Below are 13,286 nucleotides of genomic sequence, written 5' to 3'. Positions count from 1 at the left end.
GTGTGTGTGTGTGTGTGTGTGTGTGTGGAACCCAGCTTAAATCTTCTTTCCCTGCACATGAGAATGTTTTCTTGTAAAAGTTCTTTATTAGTTTGAAAATTTTATGTAAGGTATTTTACTGAAGTAAATACCACCATTAACGGCTTATTTATAGGATAATCAGTATTGTCGAGTGTTTCATTTAAAATGCTCATCATTTTAAATTTTTGGACTAAACATAAATCAAATGCCTCAAGGAGCAATAAATGAGGTTGCAGTTTAATAGATGCATCTGCAGATGAAACTACAGCTTTGTGCTCAAGGATGTTTTTCTGTCCAGTTATTACACTGAAGTAAAATATTTGGCACAAAAATTACATTAGGTTATGACAGAATGGAACACAACAGTAATGTAAGTGGTTAAATACCTATGCCATTTGAAAATAAAAAATTAACGAGTTACAGATATGTTGACCGTTCCAACAGTGGTTGCATTATTCATCATCCTACCTCTCACATAGTAACGTACACCAGCTCTGAAACAGCTTCTTCTAGAGATAAGCAGCCAATCAAAATATTTTCCATTAATGGAACAAGAGTGCATAGCTATAACTGGTAAAAATGTTAAGAAACACAAACTGTTGCAATGTTTACTATGGTATTTTTAAATAAAAGGGAACAGGCACAGACATAGGACCAAATGATGATTAAATAAATAGAAAGGATTTTGCAAACATTCATTGATGTGTAGCTATATGTATAAATATACTGTTATCCCTATGTCAAGTTATTTATTGATATTTAACTTCAGAGTCAGTAGCCTAATACTCAAATTAGTATATGCATGACAGAGCAAGTTTTAAGGGATGCTAATTAACTAAAAAAAATATGAAGTGATTATAAATAGGAGAAAACAGGATTTGAAGAGATTTGAGACTGGTCTCAAAGGTTTTTCACTTAAATTAAAACGTTGTCACTTCTGATGATGGCACTTCATAGGAGTGGGTGGGTGAGATTCTGTGGCCTGCGCTGTGCAGGAGGTCGAACTAGATGATCAGAATGGTCCCTTCTGACCTTAGTATCTATGAATCTATGAAAGAAATAGATCAATACTATCAGCACCATATGTATGATCTCAGGCCCTGGCCAAAAAAAAAAAAATAAAATAAAAAAAATAATGGCCTTAACTCAGAGGGAAAAAAATTTCAGACTGCAGACCAAGCACTTTCTGAAATGCTTTATCTTTTCTAAAAGTAATTTTTCCCACCTTTTGCAACCAGAATTAGAAAAGAAACCTTCAAACCTGATCATGCTCTTGCACACTATGAGCATCTTGACAATAAGCTCCTGGAGAACCATGGCAGGACAACGTTACGTTGCCAATAGGCCACATTCTGTCCTTATACGTACACAGCCCTACTGAAATCTCCAAGGGGAGCTGCTTATGCAGAGATTTCTGTTCTTTTAATTAAGCCCTACACATCATTTTGGTATCAGATTCTAGTCCTTACTGTCAGGGCAGGGGTGGCCAACCTGAGCCTGAGAAGGAGCCATGATTTAAACCAATGTACATTGCCAAAGAGCCACAATAATATGTCAAAAACAATGATGAGTCCTTGTGGCACCTTAGAGACTAACAAATTTATTTGGGCATAAGCTTTGTGATGAAGTGGGTTTTAGCCCACGAAAGCCTATGCCCAAATAAATTCGTTAGTCTCCAAGGTGCCACAAGGACTCCTCGTTGTTTTTGCTGATACAGCCTAATACGGCTACCACTCAAAGTAATTCGTCAGCAGCCCTCCCATCAGCTTCCCACCCATCCGCTCCCAGCACCTCCCACCCACCCACCGGCAGCACTCCTGCCCTCCAGATCAGTGCCTCCCCCTCCCTCCCTGCACCTCCCAATCAGCTGTTCAGCTGTTCTGTGGCATGTAGGAGGCTCTGGGGGGGAGGGGGAGGAGCGAGGGCATGGCAAGCTCAGGGGATGGGGTGGGAAGGGGTGGAGTGGGGACAGGGCCTGTGGCAGAGCCAGGGGTTGAGCAGTGAGCATCCCCAGCACATTGGAATGTTGGCGCCTGTAGCTCCAGCCCCGGAGTCAGTGCCTATACAAGGAGCCGCATATTAACTTATGAAGAGCCGCATGTGGCTCCGGATCCACAGGTTTGCCACCCGTGTTAGGGGATAGTTGCTAAGAGCTGGCAATTTAACATAGTAGTTCAGTTCTGTCAAGGTCATAACTACTTTCAGTTGATGTTAGATAATACAGCATCAAACTAATATCAGAAAGCAGCACTCCTCAATTACTGCAGCAGGATGCAGAACACAGATTCATACTACCCTCTATTGCCAGCAAGGTAAAACTACAACTTTAAAGGACAAGACTAACAGGCTTTTAGTATAGGCATGCTATCCTGTCCCTCTGCCCTGTTCTTTTGAACAGTCAATATGTTAACCATCTTACTATTTGCTAAGGTCTGCAAGGCAAGTTTTATTCCAATAAAGAAATCAATTTTCTGGGTTTTTATTCAAGCATAAAAAATTGTAATTCTTAAAAATACAACTGATTACTTACATATACACATTTCACCTCACAAATTTCATCTCACCAAGTGTTTTTCCCCACAAAAAACCTGTGGAGGAAACCCACTTTGTTGGGTAACTGTACATTAAGCCAAAACTGCAGATTTCATTTACAATTGTGGCAGCACTCTTTGTAAAAAAAAATCCAAACAACTAGTTCAAGTTTAAGAGGTTAAGGTTAAGAGAATATACGAAGAGATCCTTTGCTGCCCTAAATGCCCTCAATAAAGGAGTTCCAAGAGAGGGATCTAAAAAGGTCTAAAATTAGACCTAGAACCACATACTCAAACTCTTAAAATCCTTGTAGATCCAGATATCACCTCAAATATATCAGGGCTTGGCTTCTATTTAGCAGGAAATAAAAGCAGTAGCTCTAAACTTGGATCTTTATCAACACTGCCATAAACCTAAGATTGTAGGCTCAATCGATCTCCTACGGAGGATTTAAGAATGGAGGGATGGAATTTTGGGGTAATTAGACATATTCCCCATCTCTCCACTCTTATTCTGAATCAAGAGAGATGAAGATAGATACCAGAGAAGTTTTACAAAAATGAGAAAAAGTTACTTACCTTATAGTAACTATAGGTTCTTCAAGACGTGTGGGCCCTATCAGTATTCCACTGTGCATACACATGCTCCATTTACCTGGAGTGGGAGAATTCTACAGAGCAGCGTCTTGTGGTCTGCGCACGTGCCCTTGCTCTCCTTATGCCTCTGAGGAGATAAAGGATGGAGCAGACTGACCACTTCTCCAGTTTCTTCTGTACTACAAATCCACGAATGATGTGAAGCGAAGGGGAAGGAGGGTGTGTAGTTGAATATAGACAGAGACCACATATTTTGAAGAACCTCATCACTATTAGGTAAGTAACTTATCTTCTCTGAGTGCTGGTCTTTATGTGTATTCCACTGTGGGTTATTGACAAGGAGTACTCAAGAAGAAGAGGGTGTGAGGATTCTATTGCTTGTGCTCTTGTAGTATGCCCTCTCCCTCCCATGAGTGGGAGGAAGATGAGACAACCAGTAAGAGTAAGATACTGTCCAAGATCCATTTAGAGATCCTCTGTGAGGATATTGCCTGACACGAGACTTTTTCCGCTATGACGATAAACAGTTGGAGATTTTCTGATTGGCTTTGGCCAGTCTGTGAGCAGGACAAACGTCCACATGGAAGTACATATCCTTGATACTGAGAGCTGTAAACCCCATACCTTTTTCAGGATGGAATTATAGATGCCACTATGACCAGGTGAAATTTCAGTTTGCAGATAAACCAGTTGAGCTGGCATAGATTGAGGATGAGTCTCTAGCCACCCTTCTTTTTGGGTACTAGGAAGTATATTGAATAAAAATCCTTTCCTTGCTGTTGAAGAGACACCTGCTCTACCACTCCTCGCTGTAGGCGGGACTCTATTTCTTGTTAGACAATCTCTGTGAAAATGACCCCTTAAAAGAGGCAGCAATGGGGTTTTGGAGAGGGCAGGGAGATCAATTTGATTGCCTAGCCAGAATGGATGATGTTTAATACCCACTTGTCCATTGTTATTGCACTCCACCTTTGGAAAAAGAGTGACAGGTGATCTCCAAAGGATGTGTGGAAATCGGCAGATGGTGGCATCACTCACTGGTCTGCAGTTTTGAAGTCCCATCAAAAATATCATTTAGACAGGGCTGGGGCTGGGATGATGTTACTGCTACAGAAGGTGCAAGGAAATGGGACATCTGAACCTTTTGTCTCTTTCAGGGTGGCTCATAAGACAACTGATAGTAAAATTGTTGAGCCATCAGTCTAGGCTTGTATGATTGCATATGGAATTTTCTCTTCAGGGAAGATGTATATATTCTCTGGGAATGGTAATATATACAGCTTTGGAATGTTTAAGTACTGATTTAATCTTTTGATTTAAGGACTAATTTAATCTTTTGATTAAAAAGATGAGTTTCATCGAAGGGCAGGTGTTCTGGACTTCCCTGGGAAGCCCTGAAGTGCAACGCCATGATTCACAGAGCATCACAGTGGCACTTGCTATTGAACTTGAAGATGAATCTGTTGCATTTACTATTGATTGAAGAGCAGTCCTGGCAACCAACTTACCTTCCTAAATGAGAGCCTGGAATAAAGCTCTATCTTGTAAGGGCACATGGTGGACCAACAGACACTGCCTTCCAGAATTCTCTGACTCTGAGTGCCTTTAGTGCATGCATACACACAGTGGAATATACATAAGGACCAGCACTCAAAGAAGAAAAACAGGATTTGCCAGATCAGTGGTATGATCAGGGGTATAACCAATTTAGTACTCGCTTCTAGCAGGCTACTATCCACAATGCAATTATTCAGCGCATAGAGGGCTGGAAAAAAATTCCTTATCTATGGAAGGAATCACTAGACCCTAAAATATAAGGGAGATTACTGGAATGGGAGTCTTCTAATACTAAGTAAACCATGTTCTCAATTGTTTTTAGTTTAAAACACTGTCTTTTGTTACTCTCTCTAAGACTCCATAAGTTTGATTAACTACAAGGCTATAGTCAGAGAGGTCATCCTTGGGTGTCGATTGTGCACTCTTATCTTATGTAATAACTCCCATGGAAACCTGCTGTGAGCCACCTTCCAAGTGAGCACAGGGAAAGATGTACTTCCTTATTTCATGCAGACTTACCTGGGGGTAGGAAGGAGAAGAGAGTCTGGGGAAGAAAGCTAGAACAGCACAGACTGGAGATCAGTTTGAGCCAAGAAGATTATATCATTGTGTCTCATCAAATCAGGATCTGGTTCCACGCTGAGACACAGTGGTTGAATTCTAGACCACTTAACAGAACATATTTATGTAATCATATTTGCTTTAATAAGAAAAGGTCACCATCAAAGTTAGCAGAACTCAAAATTAACAGATCGGACCCTGTAACAGCGTGGCACCAACCTCTCGTGAATGCCCCTTCTGGTTGGCCGTGTCCACAGTCTTTAAATAGTCCTGGCCCTGTTATCGGGCTGTACCCCCAGAGCTTCCTCCCTGAAGGCAATGGTTTCGCCCTCTTGGCCTACTCTGGCCCCAGCTCTCTAGCCAGGCTACTAAGCCGTGGTTTATATAAAATTGTGTTAAATATGAAAAGCAAAAAATATTTACTATTTGCATTCAGATGTCCAAAATATAAATTGCCTCCAATCATTACGTGCTATATGTTTGCAATTAGGACAAGATACATCACATTTTGCGAGGCGACTATTTGAAGATTTATGTGGTAGGGTTCCCAACTACAGTTAACTCTTGCACCAGCAACATTTTCTGCCTTAGAAAGTCAAATATTCTCCTAGATAATCTGATGAAACCTCTACGGTTAAAAAACAAAACAAAACATTGATACCTAGAGCAAATTTAGATTACAAAACATGAAAAGGATACATCCATGCATCACTGGAAGAGCAAACCTATGGATCTGAAAATACAAAAGAAACTATATAACACATTTTTAAAATATATTTTATATAAGTTGTCTAACAAAACAGGTATCCCCAAGTACTAATGCAAGAAATAGATAGATGACAAGTGTATGAAACTCTAGTAAAAGGCAAACATTTGTAAAGGCAATTCAGTTTGGGAAGAGGGACATTTATTGCCAGTGAATAAGAAAAAGTTTCATGTTTTGTAGACAGGTGATTTATTTGCACAACCACAAAGATTTTTTGCTCACTAATAAAGCAACAAACTGATATTTTTTACCAGTCATCACTCTGTTAAGCAGAAGATATTCTGTAACCATGCTTATCTCACAGAGAGTCAGTGAATGATCTTGGTAACAACAAGCTGCCTTGGAATATAAATGGGTATTTGTACTCCTGTTCTAAACAGAGATCTGCTTAATATTTTTGTCACAAACAAGCTCAATGTAAATTAATACCTAAATGTATTTTCTAAAACCTACTTGAATATTGTCAATGTATGACATGAACAAATGTGTTTGCTGAGTTCAGAGCTACCAATACAAGTCTTAGCTAAGAAACACTATCTACCCCATGTGAATAATTTAAGACTAGACTTAAGAAATCCAAAAGTGTAATGTTGTCTGGATAGAATTTGCTCAACACAAGAGTAAATATGGCAATATACTGCCCTTTACACTAATTAGCATTTAATTAAAACAAGTTAAAGGTGGTTTGCAAATATAATGCTATGTTTCTCTACATGGTGTAAAGACTAGAAAAAGGATGGCAGATCAGGCATTAAGTCACCAGAAAGGAATGTATTGAACAATGGATCTGCTGCATTCTCTCAGTCCCAGACCACCATGGAAGCCCTTCTCCCCAAATCATGATCCCCTTCTAAAAGTTTCAGTATCTCCTGAAGTTTTCTGCTACCACATTCTCTCTGCTAGCTGCTACAGTAAAGTCTTCCTTTTCCTTTTCATTATGAGGTCACATCAGTGGAGGGAGGTTACAGGCTGGTATTGAAAGGGGATGAGTGCAGCAGCCAGCACAGAGAATACAGCAGTAAAACACCCTTATATGTAATGGAGTGTAGATGCCCTGGTTCTTTATGAAAATGTTCCTGCCTTCTGTGGATGTACAGGCTGCCATGTGACTGTTGGGGACATCTGTGGGTTTTGGAAGCAGAGTCTCTGTGCCGGTATTATGGAGGAGATAGGATGGAGGAAGAGTAAGGAAATCATAGGAACACACATGTGACTGGACAATTTGAGGAATTTCCTACTTTGTGTGGACTTTTCATATGCAGTTCACATAGTATAGTCCAATTTGGGGGATAGGGACATCAGAAACTCAAGTGACATCTTTCTTGACTAGTTTAAGTTTCTAGCTCGACACTTCATGTGACAAATTCCCAATATAAACAGAGTTGTGTACGACCCTTCATCATGCACTTGTACAGCTTAGTTTATATTAGGATTTACCTGGCATGTCTCTAAGCTTATGATCTCTTGAAGAATTTGTTTGAAAAGTAACGCTGGATTTAGCCTCAAAACCTTGGAAGTGTCCTTTCTATCATGTGTGAAAATTTTGTGGAAAGGCAATCCACACTCAAACTCATAGCTGTGCCAAGGGAAAGAGGCAGTATCCTTGGGAAACAATATCCGCCTTATATAAGGCACAGCAGAGCTCAGAATTTTGCAGAATTTGAACTACTAGGCACACACTGCACACCTCTTCTTGATGTTATATTTCTTAGCATAAGGCTGAGGCCATATTATCAAAGTCTATTTTTTTTTCCTAACAGACATTTTCAAGAAGTTATTTTACCGGATAATATCAGAGGACTTTGGGGTGAAATTGAAATGAAGCGATTAGTTTAAGACAGATAAATGTAATGTCAATAACTTACACACACACACACACACACACACACACACACACACACACACACACACACACAGGTAATTTTGCTACAACTAGAAGACAAGTAACCAATATTTTATCTATGAGTGTTCTGGGTATCTGAAATAAAGACATATGCAAGACTAAAACACTTTCTCCATATTATATCATATCTGTGCTACATTCATATAGATTATTAAAGGAAACTTCCAGCATATATTACCTCTGGCTGAGCAGCAAATTCTCTAAGAAGATGCCCATTCCACACAAACCGTTGATCTGCCTGTAGTGAGAAAAATAAACAAATACGCAAATAGGGTTGTTGGGGTTTTTGTTTGGGGGGAGGGGGAGAGAACAGGTTTCTGAAGCTCAGCTTATTCTGTGGTAGGGCAGGAGCTCAGCACTATTCTGCAGTAGCATAAGTTTGGGTGACTAGATATACAGTAAGGGTGATGCACCTGGCTTTCACAAAATGCTGTTTGCACTCTTTTGGCTGGACGGGCTGCTGCACAGAAGCATAGCTGGAGGCCCTGCTGGAAACGGACAAGACATTCCTGATCCAATTTTCAGAGGGAGTGAGTATCCTTAGTTTTCACTGAGACCTGTGGCTACTCAGCACCTCTGAAAAAAATAAATCAGGCCAATTGAGCAGCTGTTGGTTGGTTCTGCAGCTGAAAGGCGCAAGGTTTTCAAGTTTGCTTAGAACAGCAACAGACTGAGGCTGTTACTGACAGACTAGGTCTTGTTTTCCATCCTACAGAAATAGTAGATAGTCATTCCAATCTTAAAGCCGAGAGAAAGAGCCCTGAATGACAAGATGATAAGTTTCACACTGCCTAGTTAGTGCGCCTTGACTCTGACATGAGCGGGGGGGGGTGGGGAGGGGTAACATCCATATGAATAAAATATTCAGTCTCAGTGCTGAATCAGTGCTTGGCCTCAGACTGCAAACAAAGCTATCACGGTGACATATCCAAGAGAAGCTGATCAGACCACCAACTCATTTAATAAATGCCAAAAAGCTGTTAAAAGTGGTAATTTCTATCACTACTGACCTGGATTTTAACTGGTGACCAAAAGACACAGGCAATGACCCATCCAGTGCCTCTTTATTAACACTCGACCACTTTCTCCCTACCACTCCTGCCAGAAAAACAAGAGACACTGGACCATGCCTTCCATTATATCCTTTAGTCTATAAGCAGCAGCATTTTCAGTCTCCATTCCATATTCGCTACAAGAAATCATTTAGGCTACGTCTACACTAGAAACTTCAAAGCGCTGCCGTGGGAGCGCTCCCGCAGCAGCACTTTGAAGCGCGAGTGTGATCATGCGTAAGCATAGGGAGAGAACTCTCCCAGCACTTCCGGTAATCCACCTCCATGAGGGAAATAGCTCTGAGCATTGGGAGCACAGCTCCCAGCGCTCAGAGCCTGTCCACACTAGCGCTTTGAAGTGCTCAAACTTGCTGCACTCAGGGTTGTGATTTTTCGCACCCGAGCCAGCAAGTTAGAGTGCTATAAAATGCAAGTGTAGACAAGCCCTTAGTTATTATCCTTTTATTCTGCAGAACAAAGTCAGTACATTGCAACAAAAATCAACCCGAAGTGCTTTTGAGAATTTTAAACTGCAAGACGTCTTTAAACAGCAGTACTCAATGACTTTTGAAACAAGTGGAAACTCTCAGAGATGAAAGTGAGAACATGCAGAGACAATCTCATCCCAAAAAAGAGATCACAGCCCTTTACTGGCTTTTATTTCAAGATGAAATATTTCTTCATTGAAATACTGTAGCCTTTTAATAGCAAGCAAAAGCTGCATTCAGCAATTTAGGACAGAAGAAATACAGGGGGAGTCCTAACTAAGCATGTTTTTAGCTAAATTAGCATTTGACCAGGATATCAGGACAACACTTGCTCTTGTTAAAATGTTATGAAATACTGAAGGTCAGATTTTAAAAGTTAAAATACCACAATTACATGGGCAAATTTGGGTGTCTGAGCAGCTGTCTGGCGAGTTAAATGGGTAACTGGCAACAAGCATGCAGCTACCTGATTTTGCATGCATATTTATATTTTATCTCAGTTATGCATGGATAATTGCATTTGTCCATCTTTGAGCAATTTAATCCTTGACCATAAAGGAGAAGAACATTGGTTTTAAATCTTATTTGAATGCCAGTGTCTCCAGAAACATAATACTCTTGCACACCATACTAGGATATTATTTCAGAACAAGTGAATGAAAGACTGCTGCTCAGAGGTTATAGTGCCACTCACTGAGTCACCAACCCTACTTCCTATAGTACCCTAGGTTTGGCTGCATTCAAGTGCTGACCAAGCTTGAGCCTCCTTGGACTGTGAACCCATCAGATCTCCCAAGATGGCATGGATACAAGTAGATCATAACTATTTCAACAGCTGCAACACAACTGGCATCTTACATACCTTTTAAGAATGGTTATATTTATTAATATAAATCTAGAGTGCTTACGGACTCAAAAAGAGATACTTCAGTATGTTAGATCATTTTAATTTGGAATGGAAGATTTTTTAAATGACTTATGTGCTGACATGTCCCTTCCTATGGTTGAAAGGATAAATACATGATCACACTTTTCTGAAACTGGGTAGACTGATTTTAAGGCTAAACAATCATTATAGCTAGACCATTTGTGGGGGAGAATGAGAAAGTACCATATAAAAATTGACAACACAGAACAGTACCTAAACACAGAATTCTAGGGGTCATTAACAAGCAATATGGTCTGCTGAAGTTTTTTTTTTTTAAAATAAGAAAATGAAATGGACATGAAGGTTTAAAAAGGGTATGGAGAATCGCTATTTGTTCCCAGTTCTGAAAGTATTCTGACAGTTAGGAGGCAACACCTTGTAAAGGAGGCTTTATAGCCTCTTCTTCCAGTTGAAAATGAGCTGTCTCAATGGATTTTAGAAAGCACTTGTTGAATCAAAACCATGTTTAGCAGATTATGAATTCTAAATCTTCATGGAAGCTGAGAAAGTTTATATTCCTAAAGATATCCCCTGGGGCCTTAGTGTGGCTGCGTGGGTTTGTTTTCTTTAAGATAGAAACAGTATTTAGTATGTTTAATTTCAAAACAACATATTATGATAGTCAGGTTTAGAATGCAAAATCCCAGGCCCAGAGGCCACAAATGCACCACTCTGTTCTGTATCCTTCCCAGTCTCTCTCCTAAATGCAAAGTCAAGTGACATCTTTCACTTTTTGATGAAGCAACCCCCACTTTCTCTGATCCTAATCTTAGAAACCCATAATTTTTTATTTAACTCCTTCCCACAGTATCAAAAAAAAGTTACTATGCAAGTTGCCACAAACAAACTCCAAATACGTCAAGTATCCTAGGGGTTAAGAAACGTGTAAGAAATCATGTAAGAGTTATTCATCTCAGAAGTAACATTTTCTGATGTCACACACAAAATTAACTCTCATTATTTGAGTCAGCAGTACAACTAAGTTTAGGTTTGTGGAGTTTTCTTCTGTTCAAAACTGCCCCAATCACTGCTTATTCTTCACAGGCTGGAGAACTGCAAACAACTATTTTTTCAATTCTTACTGTTTGAAGAGGAATGAAGACAATGTTAAAACACTTAAAGTGTAACTTCTATAATTGGATTCTCTCATGGCACACATTTTCAGTTGCTTCCCTTTCCTCTTGTGGTCAACTACTCATTCCAAAAACAGCCCTACCATAGCCAATACCATCAGGCTGAAGATTTTACACAGCAAGTGTGACAATGTACTAGTAGCATGCTAATAGTGGAAAATACAGAAGGCGCACAAGCCTATTCGCAAAACCATTTCACTAGTTTAGTTTGAAGGTGGAGAGGTAAAACCATTTTTACTATAATTTTCAGAATGAAGGGACCACTAATGGCTTTGTGAAAAGCTATTACACTATGAACATACATATTCAACATACATACCTACCCTTTTTACAGTTTATGCATTAAATCTCTGGCCAGGTAAGTGCACAAAGAGCTCTAATTTCACTGACAGTACCATAAACTCTTAAATTAAGAACATAACTGAGGATTTACATAAGATTAAAAACAGCTGGAAGTGCCAAGATGTTTGTGCAAGGAAGAGACAAGATACACACAAAACCAGGAGTATTGAACTGCTCAGATGTGTAGTTCCCAGAATTCTAGTGTTGAGAAGTTGTATTTTAAGGACCTGATCCAAAGCTCAGTGAAGTCTCTGGAAAGACTTCCACTGATTTCAATGGGCTTTGGAGGAGGCCGTATAAAAAGTACTATTCCACAATGACGTGTCTTAAGAGGATTAAAATGTATATTTAAAACATTTGAAAGTTTAAAAACCAAGCTGGGGAGAGACCTGTAGCTATATTCAAACTTTATTATGAAGTTACTTGGGAACTGCATTATGGTAGTTATGTATTTTAAATCAAAATGAAACACAAAAAAAGATAACCACCAGTGGTAGGCAGAAAAGAGAAAGGAGTTGTAATCACTGTATATTTGTGGCATTTAAGGCCAGCATTTTTCCTCACTTTTGGTAAGCACACATCCACTAGCTTGCAACTTCCAAACCACTGCTGCCTGACAGATTTAATTTTCCTTTATAAAATAATCAGGAACATTGAGCAGCCCCTAACAGAAGTTTGTAATATAAGATGACCTGAGCATGGAACATTAAGGGTTGTGGCAAGGAGGTCAGAAGCAGCAAGACACAAAGACCTACGTAGAAGGAAGGCAGAAGGAAACAAAAGATAGGATAGTATACCAGTCAGCTCCAAAAGTATTGATTTTTTTTAAAGCAGTCTTGCAACAGGTTTACCCACAGGCTGTTGAGAAGTGTAATATACACAAATTTAATGCTACAGAGCCAGAAATGCTAGGGCTCTATTTTAGGAATACAAAAGTTCAACATTAATTTTAAGGGGATATCTAGTTTACAAAAACAAAATGGCAAGTTTGAAAGCTAATCTATGTCACAGAAACATTAAAAAGGGATGAAACTGACTCTTGTCCCCTCAGAGTTCAGTCCAGCCAGAAATTAGAATCTAAATAGACTAGTGAAATAATCCCATCAGTTACCTGATCTATAAAATAAACCCATTACCACACACAAAACTAGTTGACAAGGAGCTGGATACAAGACAGAAATCAGTGGAATCCTTACCCTCTCTAGTAGGCTCATTTCCTGGAATTCTGGACTGGTGTTGGCTAACCTTTGCAAAGTGTGCGTTAGGTCATATGTTGTAGAGAAGTAAAATCCATCCACATTCAAGACGTGACTAAGCATTGTTAAAAAGGCTTTATTGTCCTGCAACTGTTGGCAGAAAAAAAAACAAAACAAAACAACGAACAAGCAGCATTCTTATTTACTAACA

General features: G+C 39.5%; 1 protein-coding gene across 3 annotated transcripts in view; it reads right to left on the bottom strand.

The window, feature by feature from the left end:
• Positions 1 to 13,286, bottom strand: part of SACM1L (SAC1 like phosphatidylinositide phosphatase) — a 72,000-nt gene that overhangs the window by 13,018 nt on the left and 45,696 nt on the right. For all 3 annotated transcript variants that reach the window (XM_038390645.2, XM_043508884.1, XM_043508885.1), the window contains exons 5-8: positions 13,076 to 13,225; positions 8,115 to 8,174; positions 5,967 to 6,000; positions 490 to 591 (exon numbers count right to left, since the gene is read on the bottom strand). In XM_038390645.2, the coding sequence (XP_038246573.1) occupies positions 490 to 591; positions 5,967 to 6,000; positions 8,115 to 8,174; positions 13,076 to 13,225 (346 nt within the window). The remainder of the gene's footprint in view (positions 1 to 489; positions 592 to 5,966; positions 6,001 to 8,114; positions 8,175 to 13,075; positions 13,226 to 13,286) is intronic.

This window comes from Dermochelys coriacea, chromosome 2 (genome assembly GCF_009764565.3).
Source record: "Dermochelys coriacea isolate rDerCor1 chromosome 2, rDerCor1.pri.v4, whole genome shotgun sequence".
Taxonomy (NCBI): domain Eukaryota; kingdom Metazoa; phylum Chordata; order Testudines; family Dermochelyidae; genus Dermochelys; species Dermochelys coriacea.
The sequence above is the reverse complement of the archived record's forward strand: the minus strand, read 5'-3'. Positions and strand labels throughout refer to the sequence as shown.